The sequence below is a fragment of the Eriocheir sinensis genome, chromosome 44 (genome assembly GCF_024679095.1).
Source record: "Eriocheir sinensis breed Jianghai 21 chromosome 44, ASM2467909v1, whole genome shotgun sequence".
NCBI classification, from domain to species: Eukaryota; Metazoa; Arthropoda; class Malacostraca; order Decapoda; family Varunidae; genus Eriocheir; species Eriocheir sinensis.
In genome coordinates this window covers 3,054,505-3,073,033 of record NC_066552.1, presented here as the reverse complement: position 1 = coordinate 3,073,033, position 18,529 = coordinate 3,054,505, and the positions used below count along the sequence as shown (strand labels likewise).

General features: G+C 41.3%; 1 protein-coding gene and 2 long non-coding RNA genes across 3 annotated transcripts in view; all 3 read left to right on the top strand.

Annotated features, from left to right (window-relative positions):
* Positions 1 to 805: 805 nt before the first annotated feature.
* On the top strand, positions 806 to 5,288 carry LOC126980644 (cysteine-rich hydrophobic domain-containing protein 2-like). The gene is made up of 4 exons (XM_050830743.1): positions 806 to 932; positions 3,549 to 3,759; positions 4,339 to 4,455; positions 5,177 to 5,288. The coding sequence occupies exons 1-4, from the start codon at positions 808 to 810 to the stop codon at positions 5,225 to 5,227; spliced, it is 504 nt and encodes a 167-aa protein (XP_050686700.1). The 5' UTR covers positions 806 to 807; the 3' UTR covers positions 5,228 to 5,288.
* Positions 5,289 to 12,062: 6,774 nt separating this feature from the next.
* On the top strand, positions 12,063 to 14,226 carry LOC126980290 (uncharacterized). The gene is made up of 2 exons (XR_007733052.1): positions 12,063 to 12,334; positions 12,463 to 14,226. It is a non-coding gene; the product is annotated as an uncharacterized LOC126980290 (long non-coding RNA).
* A 906-nt stretch (positions 14,227 to 15,132) lies between these two features.
* LOC126980289 (uncharacterized) overlaps positions 15,133 to 18,529 on the top strand; it is an 11,752-nt gene continuing 8,355 nt past the window's right edge. The window contains exon 1 of the long non-coding RNA XR_007733051.1: positions 15,133 to 15,280. This is a non-coding gene — a long non-coding RNA (uncharacterized LOC126980289). The remainder of the gene's footprint in view (positions 15,281 to 18,529) is intronic.

Here is an 18,529-nt window from a genome sequence, read left to right as displayed (position 1 = left end):
TGATAGACAATTTAGCTCTTGAATTCATAACTCGGTATTCGAAAGCATTTAGTCTATCAGTATGTCAAAGGGTAGTATGAAACACGTATTGGAGTACAGAGAAGAGGCGAATAATATCATAAAGCATGTATTACACCCATGACCAGAGGATAAATAGGTAACCCCGCTGTCTCTCTCTGCTTCACTGTACACATCTAGTTAACTAATATCCTTACCAGTAGCATAAAAAAATATATATTGAAGCAGATAACAAGGGAGAACACTATTAAAAACACATATAAGACCCAAGAGAGGCGAATAAGTAGGTAGCCCCGCGGTCGCTCCCTTCTTCACTATTCACATCTACTTAACTAATAAACCTCATAGCATCATAAGGAAAGCAATACTGAAGCAGGCTACAAAGGAGAATACCATTATAAAACATGTACTAGACCCTAGAGATGCGAATAATTAGGTAACCCCGCTGTCTCGTAGGTAACCCTGCGGTCGTTCCCTGCTTCACTCTACATATCTACTTAACTAAGATCCCAGCCAGTACCATAAGAAAAACATACTGAAGCAGACAACAAATGAGAACACTATTAAAAAATCATATATAAGACCCTAGAGAGGAGAATAAGTAGATAACCCCGCGGTCGCTGTCTGCTTCACTGTACATATCTTATCAGCTAATAAACCAAAGAACAGCATAAAGAAAACATATTGAAGCAGGTAACAAAGAAGAACACCATTAAAAACATATATAAGACCCAAGCAAGGAGCATAACTAGGTAACCCCGCGGTCGCTCCCTCCTAGTGTAAACAAAGATGGCAGACTTCGATGCCATCCACACCATCGAGCGGGATGAGGACGACAACGCCTCCTCGTCCCTGGAGTCCTACACGCAGATGCCCGAGCCCGTCATCATCCGAGGCGCGGGCAACATCACCGTGTAAGGACAAGCCTGAAAACGCCCTAAAAACACTAAAATAACCACAAAAACCTCAGCCCTTTTTCCCCCCTCGGCCTTATTAACAGAGCATGGGGACATTAGGACGCCACAGGGAGGTTAATTTAGGATGTTTATTAATTATTTATCGTTTTTTTGGGTGTTTTGGGATGTGTGGTAGACAGGGTATGGCAGGGGAGGGATGTCCGCGCCTGGCCTTGGTATCGGCGGGTGCTTCCGGGAACAAAGGCGTGTCCGTAGGAGGTGTCCGTGTCCCTGTCCGTGTGTGTCCTTTGGTTAATATAATCTTCTAAAATATCTTAACACTTCCCCCAGGCCTGTTGCTCCTCCTTAAAGAGTTTGCACCTGAAATCCTGGAACAAAGGTGATTCAGGGGCTGAGGAACCTCCCATATCAAGATAGGCTGAAACATCTCAACTTACATTCACTAGAAAGAGGAAGAGTGCGGGGAGATCTGATAGAAGTATTCAAATGGGTCAAGGGTTACAACAAAGACAATATAAGTAAAGTACTGCGAATTAGTCAGCAGGATAGAACTCGCAGTAATGGATTTAAATTAGAAAAGTATAGATTTAGGAGGGAAATAGGCAAGCATTGGTTTAGTAATAGGGTGGTGGGGGAATGGAATAGACTCAGTAATCACATAGTGAGTGCAGGGACGATAGCTTGAATTAAGAGTAGACTGGATAGCTACATGGACAAGGATGACTGGTGGTAGTGAGGGGGAATCTGGAGCTGCCCTGTGTGGGCCATTAGGCCTCTTGCAGTCTCCCTATGTTCTTATGTGTCCGTAGGAGGCGATCATGGGCTTGTCCATGTGTGTCATTTGGTTAATATAATCTTCTAAAGCCTTCACACACTTCCCCCAGGCCCATTGCTCCTCCATAAAGAGTTTGCACCTGATGGATTGTGTTACTCGTGGATGTGTTTCAGGCTGACCTGAGAACAAAGGCGCGTCTGTAGGAGGCGTCCGTGTGTGTCATTTGGTTAATATAATCTTCTAAAGCCTTCACACACTTCCCCCAGGCCCGTTGCTCCCCCATAATGAGTTTGCACCTGATGGATTATTTGACTCGTGGACGTGCTTCAGGTTCATCCTTGTTAGCCGAGGATTAGGATAAGCCTATTATAAAACAACTGTTATGAGACTGAGAAGAGGCACCCTTTATGAGCACTGACTCATATGCCTCGTTTTTGGGGTAGCCATGCGCATCCCTTGGCCATAGGTGGGGCAGGGTATGTTTCCTGAAGTAGTTTGGTGCATTAATTAGTCACTTTTGCACTTTTAAAAATAGATATGACTGACTAACTGTTATGAGACTATGAGACAGAGAAGAAGCACCCTTTATGAACACTGACTCTGATGACTGATTGTTATGAGACTGAGGAGAGGCACCATTTATGAGCACTGACTCCTTGCCTCTTGTTTGGGGTAGCCGTGGGTAGAGGGTATGTTTCCTTAGGTAGGTTGGTAGTTTGGTGTTTTGATAAGTCACCTTTGCACTTTAAAAAATAGATATGACTGCCTAACTTATCAGACTATGAGACAGAGGGTTTTATTACAAGTCAAATCCAAGAAGTTTTGTGTCCATGCAGTTTCAGGATAAATAACTCTGTAGGGACCCAAGACTTCTCAGATTCGACTTGTAATATGGCCCAGAGGAGAGGCACCCTTCATGAGCGCTGACTCCTATGCCTCTTAAACTATCACTAAAGGCAAGCATGGAAACAGTACATTGCTCAGTCTAGGTATTTCCATTGTCTTTTGATGTGTTTTAGGCAACAACCTCCATGAAAATCGTTAAGAATACTTTGATTTGCTGGAGGGTTGTGTGGGATGCCCCTCCCCCTAGAAATGGTATATCAACTTGGTTTAGTTACCCTGAGAAAGGCTTAAGGGGTGAAGTCCCATGTAGGAGAGTGTGCTTTGGGATTACTGAAAGAAAGGCAAATATATATTTAACCTTCCTAGGGGGTGATGGTCTGCCTCCTTTGACACCCCAGCAAAGTGAAGTATTCTTGATGTCTACCATGATGATTATTGTCCTACACACATACAGTTCTAACAGCCTTGACCTGTGTTATAGCAGGGAACACTACGGTAAAAGGAAATAAGTCGCCTGAGAATATGTGGCTTAGCAAGTCGGGACAAGAGAAGTATTGTGAAACTAAGCAAGACAAATGGCCTGATAACAAGCAATAAGTGTTGTTACTCGGCAAGTAGTTGATGAGTGTAGGAGGGCTTGGTGTTAGTGGTTAGAGGGAGAAACATTGTGACTTGCTAACCCTCGCACACACTAGCAAAACAATTATAACCTGACGAAACACCAAGAAGACCCTTACTTACTCCCTGACCTGATATATGCTTCTCCCTTCAAATTACTTACTCCCTGACAGTCATACTTATAATCCGAAATTGACCTCTCCTCTGGCGGCTTGTTGTTTTCTTTTATCCGAGCAGTGTCTAGTGGGCCTTTTTATAGCTGGGTTTATTTTTTTTCCCCTTGAACTGCCTCCCTTGCTGTAAAAAAAAAAAAAGACATGCTTCTCCCCTTCAGATTACCTACTCCCTGACAATCACACACTCTTCCCTTTCAGATTCGGGCTCAGTAATCGCTTCTGCCGTGATTTCCCAAGTGCCCTGACAGGAAGATTAGCCCCGGAGGAGTTCACAGGCTCGGTGGGGCGCGTCAACACTGTGCTGAGGAAGACGCTGCCCGTGTCCGCCCGCTGGCTGCTCTGTGGCTGCTGCTTCTGCCTGTGTACCTGTGGCTGCTCCCTCTGGCCCGTCATCTGCCTCAGTAAACGGGTGGGTTATGCATACAAAAAAAAACGCTATGAATACTATGGAAATTATCTTGCATATAGTTTGTATCTTTAATTCCACTTTGTGTATAGAGATGTGGTGGAGTCTGTTCTAATGGGTGAGTTCACTGTCTCACTAATTTTGGTCTTGATTGTAAGGGTATAGTCACTGTTTTGTAAGTTTGAAATGATGATATGTACCGGTAGTCGTTATTTTTTTGTTTGAAGGGAATACTGTGCTCTAGAAGTTTGTTTGGGGCTTTCGTTTAGACAGGGGTGTGGCGTGTCCTTAGCTCATTCTTTAACCCGGTAGCAGCGACGGGCCAAATTTGTGGCTTTATCGTGTACCAGCAACGGGCCAAATTTGTGCCATGATATAAACCCCCGAAAATAGATCATACATAAACTGATCACAAATGCTTTGATATATATTATGAAATGGTTTGTGTGAGTGATGATTTTTTCTAATTTTTCTTGCTTAGAGGGACAATTAAGAAACATGATCCCCGCTGCTACCGGGTTAATGTTGAGTGGATACATATCACACTGTACCATGGTCTGCAAAAACTATATTTCCTTCCAGACGAGAAATGCCATCGAGAAGACTTTAGAGGCAGAAAACACCAACCTATACCACAAGCTTGGCCTTCACTGGAGACTGACCAGACAGAGATGTGATAACTCTTCCCTCATGGAGTATGTAAGTAGCCTCGACGAACACCACTCTGTACTCCTGCCCTCAGACTGGTAGCGCTCATACTAAACCTTTAAGAGACCACTTCCAAATACAGCAAAACTGGCGTCCAGTACTCCAGAAATCCTGATGGCTGGCAATTTTCAGTCATAGATCTATTTTAGCTTTTTGGGGTAATGTCAAGCATAGGATTGCAAAGGGTGTGAAAGTTTCTTGGAATTTTTGGGAATTGTGTATTTGTATTAATAAACTAACCAATTTTGTTCAATATAACTATTTATCAAAAGGTTTTAAGCAACAAAAATTGTATTTCCAATAGGTTAGGTTAAGTTTGAGGAACTTTCAAACGCATGATATCCAGACACCTATAGCATAAATTAACAAAGAAAGCCTTCACTGTGTTATATAGAAAGTCTCATTTAGTAAGGAAGAATAGATGATTTTTCCGAGTCAAGACGTATGGTAACTTTGTGGTTTTGTTAGGTTAGCTTAAGTTTGGGGTAATATCAAACACATCATAGGCAACAGTTTATGACACAAAATAACAAAGAATGACCTCACTTTGTTGTATAGAAAGTCTCAGTAGTAAGGAAGCATATGTGAATTTTCTGAGTCAAGACCTATAGTAACTGTTTTGGGTTTTGTTAGGTTAGGTTAGGTTAGGTCATTCTCCTCCCTTCCCTCCTCCTCCCACCCCCCACCCTCACTCACCCCTCTCCCTCCGCAGGTCTTGGTCATCGAGGTCATACCCAAGAAAGACATACTGCGGCCGGACTGACGGAGTGGGGCAGCCTCGTCCCCTCCCCCCAGGGCTGCGGGGCGCTGACGTCGGGCCCCCCACACCCCCACACCTGCCCCCTCCTCCCCCTTTGGCCGGTCAGTGAGATGTGCAACTCGGCTTTCCGACGGTCACGCGGCCCTTGAGGAATCTGTTAGTCCATCGGTCGTGTTTTTTTTATATATTTTTTTTACTGATTCGTGTCTCCGCGCTTCAGCATCTGTTTGTTCGTTTGTCCATATGTTTGTTTGTTTCATGTACCACCACCACCACCACCACATGGCTTTTTTTTTTTTTTTTTTTTTTTTTTACACAATTTTTTATTACTACTGCTACTACTACTACTACGTGTGCACCTGCTCATTACTTACACACACGCACATGCGCACACACGTGTACACACACACACACACAGAACAGGATAACATGAAACTTAACTCTTAAATCCTGTATACGACAGCTAAGAAACACACACACACACACACACACACACACACACACACACACACAGACACACACTCATGCATATAGTCACTCATTCTCATGCTAATTCCCATATACTAGAGGCAGCGATACGTCATACATACATACATACATACATACATGAGTGTACATATTTATATATATATATCTATACATACATACAAAAAAAAGCATTATATGTATATGGAGACTAAGTTGCGTATAGCCTCTAGCATCACACGACTCTCCACTCTGTAAATAGTAAAACCGGTCGAGTCGCTGTTGTGTTTTAAGAAGTATTTTTGATGACGAAGAAAGGAAAAAAAATCGCGGCATCAGGCAATTCACTTTCCTGGGGGGGGTGAATCAAGTACAATACCCGTTAGCCGCCACATGAAGCCGCCTCCGCCGCCGCCACTACCTTCCCCGGCCGCCATCAGAGGTAGCCTTGCCGAGCACCAACGCCGGTCCTCCAGGGGTCACCAGCCTTGTCTGTTGAGGTGCTGTCGTCTTGTAGAATTGGTAACTACTCCTGTTTAGCCCCCCCTTAAATTGTGTATATCTTGCTGTCTGGTTTTCTCTTGTATCTTTTTCTCCTTCTCTCTTTAGCTCCCCCTTAAATTGTGTATATCTTGCTGTCTGGTTTTCTCTTGTATCTTTTTCTCCTTCTCTCTTTAGCTCCCCTTAAATTGTGTATATCTTGCTGTCTGGTTTTCTTGTATCTTTTTCTCCTTCTCTCTTTAGCTCCCCCTTAAATTGTGTATATCTTGCTGTCTGGTTTTCTCTTGTATCTTTTTCTCCTTCTCTCTTTAGCTCCCCCTTAAATTGTGTATATCTTGCTGTCTGGTTTTCTCTTGTATCTTTTTCTCCTTCTCTCTTTAGCTCCCCCTTAAATTGTGTATATCTTCCTGTCTGTTTTCTTGTATCTTTTTTCTCTCTTTAGCTCCCCCTTAAATTGTGTATATCTTGCTGTCTGGTTTTCTCTTGTATCTTTTTCTCCTTCTCTCTTTAGCTCCCCCTTAAATTGTGTATATCTTCCTGTCTGGTTTTCTCTTATTCTGTATCTTTTTCTCCTCTCTGTATATCTCTTTGTATTCTGATGTCTAGCTGTCTCTCATGGTCCCTTTTCCTATCTTTTTTTCTCTCTCTATCTCTCTTTGTTTACTGGTTTCTTCCTCTCAGTCTCTCTCATCCTCCCTCTCTATCTTTTCCACTCTCTAACTTTCCTTCTGTTCTCATTTTCTGCTCTCTTTCTCTATTCCCTCTCTTTAATCTCCTTTTCTATCTCCCTTTTTTATTAACTCCTCTCTGTTTCTTCATTGCCCTTTCCTTTCTTTCTTTTTCCTTCCCTTCTGTTTCATCTTTTCTCTCTCTCTCTCCCTCTTTTTCAACTCCTCCTCTGTTTCTTTGTTGCCCTTTCTCTCTGTTTTTCCTTCCCTTTTTAATTTCCCTTCCATTTCCTCTTCATCTTTCCCCTCCTCCTTCTTCTTTCTCTCTTCTGTTCACTCTCCTTCCCTTCTATCCTTTATCTTTTGCCTTTCCTTCTTCTTTCCTTCCCTTCCATTTCCTCACCATCTTTACCCTCCTCCTCCTTCTCTCTCTCTCTCTCTTCTGTTCACTCCTTCACTTCCATCATTTATATTTTTCCTTTCTTTCTTCTTTCCTTCCCTCCATGTCCCTCTCTCTCAGCATCCTTCATCTTTAGCCTTTTCTCCCCCTCCCTATCTCCCCTCGACCCCCCTCTCTCCCTCTCAGCGTACGGATAACCACTGTGTATTAATTCCCATTTGCGTCTATCACATCACACACATTGCAACACGGGTCAGTCACTGTATATGCTTCATCACTTTTATATCCACTCGTAACATGTATAAAAAAACGTACCTAAAAAAAATGATTGATATAAACAGATGAAACTCGGTATATATACGTACTGTGTGCAAACGGGGTGGTCGGGCCTCGAATCACCCCTCCCCCCCGTTTTCTATATCTATCTGCCGCCTCCCTGTGGTATGATTGCATGGGGGACTTAGACGAGTTCTTGTTAGCAGGGTACTTGTGTGAACTCTGCTGCCCCTTCCCTTTTTCTCCTCTCTTCCTCCTCCTCCTTCCCTTTCATTCCCCTTCCGCAACATGCCATAAGGGTTGACATATCACCATTTGTGTGTGCAAGTGTACATGTGTGCGTGTGCGAGTGTACGTGTGTGTGTGTGTGTGTGTGTGTGTGTGTAAGGACAGTCTTCATCTCATCATATTTGCTTCAGCCTGTTGTTTCCATTCAGTCAAGAGTACAGTGCATTTCCTTGTCCTCTTTCAATGCTCTCTGTGCCACAAAAGTCATAGGTGGGACACAGACCAAGGTTTGTATATAGGTTTCAAGGATACATAAGTCTTGGGCTGCAATTCAAGATAGAGAGGCTAAGTTCTATTATTTGTTGCAGAAAAAAATACTAATGAAATTCAAGTTTTTATGTTGGAAGATATAATAGTCGAAATTTATTCTTCATATATATTAGAATTGTTATTTCACATGAAGCCTCACTAACGTAATGCATCACGCTTAAAGAACATGGAGGCATTAAGTGGAAGCATCCACATGAGGACAAACACTGCACTGGCCTTACACACCCATAACCTCATCAGTCGTCTCCATCATCCACTAGTTCACTCATCCCCTGACTTGTCTGCATCCATCTTTGATGCCTTTTTTCATCTCTTATGCCACGCCCACACGGTCAAGCACTGCCCAGTGGGCACGAGGGCTTAGGCTGTCAGCGGGTACATTTAGCCAGCAAAGCATCGAATTGCCCGTGCCCGCAGCTCATACAGGGCAGTGGCCACAGTTTTGATATCGTTATGGAGCGATGACACTGCTGGACGCACAACGTGCGGGGGCTCAGTACATATTATCTCACCTTCATGTAATCATCCTTCAGAACTTCATATATAACTTTGCAAGTTTCTGGTATGATGGCAGATAAACTCTGCTTAGATATCCTCGTGCTATATTGGAGGGCCGTGTACGAACGCCCACCAGCCAGAAATGTGAGAGTTGCCTCCAGACGTGCTGCAGGTGCAATGTTTGCCTCATATATGTATCCTGCCTCTTTCTGTAAGGTTCCACTTTCGCCAGAAGTGTATAAAAGGTGTTGATGTCCATCGTCATGTAACTGACAAAAAGAATCTATTTTTCATCCAGTAGTTCACGCAAGACAGTCACAAAACTACCCAAAACCCCTCCTTTTTGCAACCACTCCCTGCACCATACACTTTTCCGTGATCTCTTCAGTTTCTTTTTTATGCAGGCACCAATTATGATTGCATAGAGTGCAATCTTCTTTTGACGTATGGCGCGCACCATGGTGATTGTACTGCACTACAAACAGCCCGCTCACAACCCCTGGTTACTGCCAACTACCCGCCAACCAGTTGAACCAGCAGCTCAGCCCTGTGGACAACACCATGGGGAAAGTCCACAGGCCTTGCCCGGTGAGGGCAAGGCTCGCTGGGCACTGCCCGATAGCGTGGAGCCTGCCGGGAATTGCTCCATCTGGTAACACTGTTAAAAAGCGGGAGAAATATGCTCAGCGGGCAGTGCCCGCCAGACAGTGCTCGACTGTGTGGACGTGGCATTACACGTCTCTCATTGCATGATCGTCTCTTCACTCACGTACCATCATCTCCTCTGTATCACACTGTCCATTATATTGTTTTCCTTCACCTCCTCTTCATCCTCTTTCTCTGCCTCACACCATTTATTGGACTTTAAATCTTCCTCATCCTCCTCTAAATCCTATCTCTACCTTTTCCTCATCTGCCATTTCAACCTCTCTCCATCACCTCATTTTCTCCTCCTCCTCCTCTTCCTCAGCATCACACAACAGCCTTCAGAACAAGACAATGCTTCAGGTTAGCCAGTGAGACACCTGTTTAAGCCTTACCTCCCTCCCTTGCCACCTCCCCCCTCTCTGTTTGTCTGTTTGTACGTGCTTGCGACTACTGGACTGACTCTGGTGACTCTCTTTAGTGTGTGTGTGTGTGTGTGTGTGTGTGTATGGTATAGGTGGATGGGTGTTTGGAGGGATGGTTAAGGTTGGTTTGTATTTCCTGTTTTTCTCTGTTTTCTTTTTTTCTTTTTTTTCCTCATGTTTTTGTTGCTTGTGTGTGAATCATTGTTTTCATGTTTGTCTTATTCAGCATTTCTCTAGTATTGTTTTCTCCCCTTCCTGTTTTGTTGTTTTATGTGGCTTCTTTTTTTCTCTCTCTCTTTCTTGTTTTTAGCTGCATCCTCGTGTTTTCTTTTTTTGTTTTTATTTTGCTATTTTTTCTTTTCTTTTCTAGTTTTCATTTTCATCCCAGTGTTTTTATCTTTTCCTATATCTCCTCTTGCTATTTTTTCTTCCCTCACTTTTCTCTTTTTTTTTTTTTTTTTTTTTTCCTCCTGGATCAATATTTGTTTCAATGTTGTTTATTCATACGCAAGAGATGTATTTATAAAACCTCTGTGATGTGTGATTCCGTGTGTTTTTGAATATTTTTTATTACCACACTTTGAACTACTTAAGACTCATTACTGTTATTGTTCATGTATAGTTTTGTAATGCAAACGTATAAACCCAAATGACAGATTTCCGAGTAATTGTAAAAAAATCATCACATTGTTTTTTGAGGTGTGAGCCACATGTGTACTGCTGTCCTTTTAGAGTGCCAGAGTGTGGCGCGTGTGTGTGTGTGTGAATGGTCCTGAGGCAGGGCAGTGATGTGTGTGTGTGTGTGTGTGTGTCCGTGTACCCCAGCCAGGCAGAGTGGAGGACACAGTGACTGACCAGCCATGGTGATAAGCTGACTCACTGACACATTGACTGACTGTCTGTCTCACTGACTTGACTGACTGCCTGCCGATCAAGTGCACCTTCCTGCTGGCCGGTGCGCCCTGTGTAGTGTGTCAAGCAGATTCATTCACAAGGTTTGCTTACGTCGTACCTTTGAAATGCATGTCAAGTTCACAAATAAGATATATACACCTATATGCATATATAGATATATATGTGTTTGTGTAGGATATATATATATATATATATATATATATATATATGTGTTTGTGTTTCTTATATATATATATATATATATATATATATATATATATATATATATATATATATATATATATATATATATATATATATATCCTGCACACAACAGTCTGTACTATGGGTTCTATATCCTAGTCATCCCAAGTGCTATTGAATAATATTGCCTTTAGACATTTTTTTACACTAGTTGGCGCTTGAGTGCTGTGTTTAGAGCACTACTGGATACCACTTTTTGTGCACTTCCACTACCGTAACATAAGTCCGCTGTGTTGACCACCGTTAGGCACGGGAGACTCTGCTCCTCTCGGGCCAAGGCGGGCAGCCACGGATGCCCCTCTGTGGAGGCATCCTGGCCAAGCCTTGCACGGCCCGGCCCGGGCCAGCCCAGCTCTGCTCATTGCCAGCGTGGCGGTGACGTGCGCTGAGGCCACTGCCGGCAGCCAAACATTGATATTAAATTGCTGTTGGGATTATTCGGCCATGTGAGAAACTGTTTAAAGGTCCTACACTGATGTCTTTCACTTTGTTCTTGTAAACTATATTGACAGGAATCATGAATCTCATCTTCACTACCTAACCCCACATTCTTGCTTCCAAACACCGATCACGGCTCCACCTTCTCACAACTTATTCCCACTCACGTTACTTTCACTGAACAAAAAAGCACAACAGCATAGTGATATTACCTTTCTCCTTGTACCCTATTTTTTAGAAGAGTTAAAACAGCAGTTAAAGACATTCATTTGGCCGTGGCTGTGGTGTCACCGCACATAACCCCCGCGCTGCTGTCCCGCTGTGGGCCGGCGCTGCGTCTCCACCACCCACTCGGTCCCAGGAGTGTCCTGAGGCAGCCAATGCAGCTCATGACACTCCACAAAATTCCAGGGACGGCAAAAACCCCACAGAAACTCTTATCTCTTTGCTCGTGTCACTCGCGTCCTCGGAGGGAGTGTGTCAGGCAATCTCGTCTTAGTTGGTTTACATAGGTTTAGTTTTATTTTGGTGCTCTGGCAATGATGACCAGGAGGGTTTGTTTCTCGGAGGAATGTCTTGTAAAGAATTGTATGAGAGAATGTGTCTGGGGTTGAAGAGGTTTGAGAAATTTCTGCATATTAGTGTGATGGGTCTTGTAGGGGAGATAGTATGGATTGGATAGCTTGTTTAATACCTGAATTAGTCTCCCCTTACAAACAGGTGATAGTGTAGTGGAAAAGGAGTGTGTTAGGCCTCAAGAAGTGTGTATTAGTGTCAAGGTTGCAATGGGGTGAGAAATTACGAAGTGGTTAGCCTGATCAATGCTTCAAATAGCCCCATACAACCAGGCATTAGACTAGCGAAATGGGTTTGTTTGTGGCGCCGAGAACTACTGTATAGCGTAATGGGTCTTGTGAGGTGAAATATAATAGTGTAAAGGTTGCTATGGGGTGAGAAATGATGGAGTGGATAACCTAATCAGTGCTTCAAATAGCCCCATACAATCAGGCATTAGTCTAGTGAAGTGGGTTTGTTTGTGGTACTAAGAACTGCCATATAGCGTAATGGGTCTTGTGAGGTGAAATATTAGGGAGTGGTTAGCCTGATCAGTGCTTCAAATATCCCCTTTCAAGCAGGCATTAGACCAGCGAAGGGGGTGTGTTTATGGCTCTGAGAACTGCCGTATAGCGTAATGGGTCTTGTGAGGTGAAATATTAGGGAGTGGTTAGCCTGATCAGTGCTTCAAATATCCCCTTACAAGCAGGCATTAGACCAGCGAAGGGGGTGTGTTTATGGCACGAAGAACTGCCGTATAGCGTAATGGGTCTTGTGAGGTGAAATATTAGGGAGTGGTTAGCCTGATCAGTGCTTCAAATATCCCCTTACAAGCAGGCATTAGACCAGCGAAGGGGGTGTGTTTATGGCTCTAAGAACTGCCATATAGCGTAATGGGTCTTGTGAGGTGAAATACTATGGAGTGGATCCCTTATTCAATGCCCAGAACCCCCTTGAAACTCATTATAAGTAGCCCTTAGTCCTTTGAGAGTCTAGCGAGGAAAATGCAGCCCGAGTAACGCATTTTGCCAGAGTCACCCAAGTCAGTCATGTTACCAGTCAACGCACAGCTCACCCGCTCACCCGCCAGCCTTAAGACTAGTCCCGGGTGAGGCAGCGACCCCACCCATCACACTCGCTGCCCAAACGTGCGGGTGAAAGAGTGGAGAGTAGACACCCGCGCCTGTCTCTACATTCTGAGGGTTGGGTTTTTAGTGAAGGTGTTTCCTCTGAATTGTTGAAAGTGCAGTGAATTTGAGGTTGAGTTTTGTTAATTGGTGCAGGTGAAGTGTGTCCCAGGTAGAGTTTGTTTGTTAACCCGGTAGCTGCGGGGATCATGTTTCTTAAAGGCCCCTCTCAGCGAGAAAAATGAGAAAAAAACATCACTCACGCAAACCATTTCATAATATATATCAACGCATTTGTGATCAGTTTATGCATCATCTATTTTGGGGGGTTTATATCATGGCAAAAATTTGGCCTGGCGCTGGTACACGGTAAAGTCACAAATTTGCCCCATCGCTGCTACCGGGTTAAATTTTCTTAATTTTCTTTTATTCCTCATTTTGTGTAACTTCTCTGAGCAACTTTTTTTTACGAGTTTTCTTTGCAACTTTTTAGTGTACCTATTTTTGTTGCTGTTTTTTGTTTTGAATTTGTCCTTGAGTGCAAATTGGAAAGGTATTTATGAACTGGAGAACCAACTTTAACTTTTTTTAATCTTTGTGTCTTTAAAAATATTCTTGGTGGTGACAATTGACGAGGAAACACCTTTTAGTATACCATTCATTACCTTTGTTACCCACTCAGCATTTATTAACCAACTACCTATGTATATAATTTCTCTCATATCCTCATTACCTGTGTTTGTGGCAAGGCTTATGTTAAGTTCCGCGAGACTCCGTTGGAAGGTAAAAAAGTAATACCGACACGATATTTTTGTACCGCCCCGTGATAGCGAATAACACACAAGCTTCTTACACTAAACCTAAGTCGATGTGTTGATATTTTAGTTCGTATCTTTCTCTCTGTGGAGGTTTGAGGCTTGTCCCAAAAACCAGTGCAAATCATAGGCATTTCCCATAGCTACTGCATTTACAGAACACCCCTAGCTCATTGCCTAGACTAATCATATGTACAATTAAATATATTAGACGAAAATAAGATGTGATTATATATAGACAAATTATTATCCATATGAAAGTATATGTGAAGATTTGACGAGACTACTATAGCGTTTATTTTGGATTGGCGACAGTGCAGAGTTAAAAATTGTAGGTGAACGAGACATCCGCCGAGAGAGATGATGATGTGTGTGTAAATATACGACTAGACGAGGATGTTGCTTTGTCATTTTTGTATCATAACAGGGAAGTATATGAACCACCGTAGCCATTGAATAAAAATAATAGATGATGAAGTTTCGGGTGTGTGATTTGGGATGCCTTGATAAGTTAAGTTTGGCCATTGTTCTTTAGTATCTTCTGTTGTATAATATTTTTTCTCTTTATATATAAGTTACCCATTCTCTTTTACAGTTTCTCTCATATTTTTCTGTATATAATTTGCCCATTCTCCTTTACAGCCTCTCTCATATTGTTCTCTATAACCCACCCATTGTCATTGAGTATCTTCCTGTTCCTTCGGTATTTATGTGTTTCTTTAAATAATTTGGTGATGATTTTGGCCTAACCTAAAAAGAAAGTTATTCACATTTTAGTTACTCATAAAATAAAATTACAAAAAGAAGTTAACTCATAAAGGAAAATCACAATAAAGTTACTCATTGAAAAAGTTACTGACCCAAAGTTACTCAAAGAAGGTACTTAAGAATAACTAGTGAAAAGAAAGTTATTCATATATGGTTACTCATAAAAGAAAATTACAAAAAGAAGTTATAACTCATAAAAGAAAATCACAAAAAGAAGTTATAACTCATAAAAGAAAATCACAAAAAGTTACTCATTGAAAAAGTTACTGATCCAAAGTTATTCACAGAAGGTACTCATGAATTACTAATGAAAAAAGCTTAGTCGTATTATAGTTACTCATTAAAGAAATTTACAAAAAGTCAACTCATAAGAGAAAATCACAAAAAAGTTACTCATTGAAAAAGTTACTTAAAGAAGGTACTTATGAATCACTAATATTGATTGATTGTTTATTGTTGCAAGTAAACAACAAAGGAGAAGGGAGGAACATGCCATCCCAACTTCCAGGCAGTACAGAGTAATTATACAACTAAGGATCTTATAGAAAGTTACCCCATATAGAAGTTACTCCGAGGCTCGTTTCCCTCTGAGCAACAATAACAAACCCTCGAAGCAGACGGTGGACGAAGCAAGTATTCTAAATTTCTGTAAACTCCAAGGTTCCCCCGGTCTTAGCTGCCCCGTGGGAGGTGTGTGGCGAGACCGTGACCCCAGGAGTTGAGGAAGCCCCGGGGATGACGTGGGAAGGGTGAAATAAGGTCAGTAAGGATGGATGTTTGCTAATGTTTATTTTGAGGATGATGAGAAGTCTGGGGGATGTTTTGTTACTCTGTTGCTTGCTGTAGTTGTGTTTCCTTAATAATTCTTTACTTTTTTAGGTCTTAGTGCATGTATGATTGTCTGCAATGTTTGTTTTGTGGATACTGAGATATATAAGGTAAAATTGGGAGCCGTTGGAAAGGCGTATTTTCTTCCTGTGTAACAAAACAAAAAAATAGATAATATACGAGTGTGGAAAACCAGGAAAAGCCAAGAAAAAGGCAGTAGATCACGGAAAGAATGAAAGAAAAAAAGAACTGCTCGTGGCGGCGGTGTTCATCTCCGTACCGTTGACTTTTTTAGCATTCTTACATAACTTTCTGGGTGAGCTTTACAATATTACTCTTTCTCTTACTTTTTCTCTTTTCCCATTCTTCCATTCGCCTTTCCCTCTTTTTCTTATATTTTGATGTTTTATACGTTCTAATTGTTTTTCTTTCCATTTTTTTCTTTTCTTTCTTACTTTTTCTCTTTTCCCATTCTTTCCATTCGCCTTGCTTTCTTTTCTTATAGTCTGATTAATACATTCTTTAATTTCTTTGACCCATTGACCCGGGATAGCACAGTTTGCCTTCCCCAGGTGTTCCCAGGTACCTCATTTATTGACCAGTCCGTATGGGAGAAGGATCCTTACGTTCTTTTTATTTTATTTCCATTCTTTCATTCTTACGTAACTTTCTGGGTGACAGCTTACATTGATAATCCGTAAGTATAGTTTGAATGCGTGATGGACAGCTGGATTCGAACCAAAGCTCTAAGATTCGTAGTCCGGGACGCTAACCATTGTACCACTGAGACGCAAAGGGTGGCTCGTACATTATTCACGCATTACATCAGACAGAGAAGTTAGAGTGACCCACGTGAATAAATAAGAAATACAAGCAGGACTTCCTTCATGATCTATTGGCCATGTATGCAGGCAACCTTATAACCTTTCCGGGTGACCTTTACATATTGCACGGCGTTACATTGTGTGAAGATTGAATGGATGTAGCCAGGTGAGGTCAAAGGTTATAAAATCATTGCTGTATTTCCTTATATCACTCGTGTATGCAGGCAACCTTACATAACTTTCTGGTTGACCCATATATCATTCACGACAGAACATTGATATTCCTGAACAGTGAAGGTTGAATGCATGTAGCCAGGTGAGGTCAAAGGTTATAAAATCATTACTTTATTTCCTTATATCACTTGTGTATGCAGGCAACCTTACATAACTTTCTGGTTGACCTATATATCATTCACGACAGAACATTGGCATTCCTGAACAGTGAAGGTTGAATGCATGTAGCCAGGCGAGGTCAAAGGTTATAAAATCATTACTTTATTTCCTTATATCACTTGTGTATGCAGGCAACCTTACATAACTTTCTGGTTGACCTATATATCATTCACGACAGAACATTGGCATTCCTGAACAGTGAAGGTTGAATGCATGTAGCCAGGTGAGGTCAAAGGTTACAAAATCATTGCTTTATTTCCTTATATTACTCGTGTATGCAGGCAACCTTACATAACTTTCTGGTTGACCCATATATCGTTCACGACAGAACATTGATATTCCTGAACAGTGAAGGTTGAACGCGTTTAGGTGAAGTTGAAGGTCATAAAATCACCTTTCCTTCCTTTTTCTTATATTCTGATTCTTCCGTTTTGTCTTTTCTTTCCATTCTTTCATTCTTACAAACTTTCTGGGTGACCTTCACAATATCACTTTCTTTTCTTTCTTTCTCTTACTTTTTTCTTCCTTCCCATTCTTTCTATTCGCCTTTCTTTCTTTTCTTATGTTCTGTGTCTTACGTTCTTTCTTTTCTTTCCATTCTTCATTCGTATATATTTCTTTACATATTTCTCTTCTTTTCTCTTACTTTTTCTCTTTGCCCATTCTTTCCATTTGCCTCTCCTTTCTTTTTTCTTATCTTCTAATTCTTACGTTCTTTCTTTTCTCTCCATTCTTCATTCTTGCATAACTTTCTCCGTGACCTTTACAATATTACTTTCTTTTCTTTTTCTCTTACTTTTTTCTTTCTTCCCATTCGCCTTTCTCTCTTTTTTTCTTATATTTTTATTCTTATACGTTCTTCTTTTCTTTTCATTCTTCATTTCTACATATTTCTTTACATATTTTTCTTCATTTATTTCTTACTCTCTTTCTTTCCATTCGCCTTTCTATTTTCTTATATTCTGATTCTTACGATCTACTTTTCTTTCCATTCTTCATTCTTGCATAACTTTCTCCGTGACCTTTCCTACAATATTCACTACGTAACATTGATATTCCGTAAGTGTAGACTGAATGGATATCAGTGAAGCAAAAGGTTATGCAACTCAACATTACTCGCTCGCCCATGTAAACAGTTTATGCGGGCAGCTCTTGAATAACTTGCCAAGGCTTCTTATACATTATTCAAGGCGTTTTCAGGTTGGCATTGCGAGTATTTGACGCTCACCTCCTCAATAACGGTGTAGTACTAGTGTGCGTGTGTGTGTGTGTATGTGGCGATGTAAAATGTATGGACGAGGATATATCGCGAGGAAATGCAAGATCGACCTGCAGAAAAACAAGGAAAAAACGAAAGCAAACATGCCTGAGTGCAAAATATTTCAGTGATAAATAAATAAATGAAGAATGTAGGAAGAGAGAGTAAGGGAAGAGGAAGGAGAAAGTGAAGAAAGCAAGTGTCTGTAAATAAGGGAGACAGAGGAATAAGGGATAAAATTGAATGTATAAATAACGTAAAGAGAAAATAATTAAGTGATGTTCTCTTTGGGCTACTCTTAACTTTTATCTTTTTTAGGAGCGGCGAGAAGCGGGCCTTTTTTTTGTACTCTTTTTGTTGCCCTTGAGCCTTGACCTCTGATGTAAAAAAAGAAGAAAAGAAGAGGAAAGGAATTTTAAAGAGTGGAAAGTCAGGAAAACGTGAATTAAGAAGAAAGACGGAAGAAAATGGGAATAAATACTTGAATGGCAAACTTAAAAGCGAGCAAAAGAAAAAAAAGAAAGTGTCTGTAAATAATGGAGACAGAGGAATAAGGGATAAATAAATGTATAAATAACGTAAAAGAAGAGAAAATAAATCAAGGAAGTACATGAATAAGAAAGAAAAACGGACGAAAATGGGAATAAATACTTGAATGGCAAACTTAAAAGCGATCAAAAGGAAAAGAGTCTGTAAATAACGGAG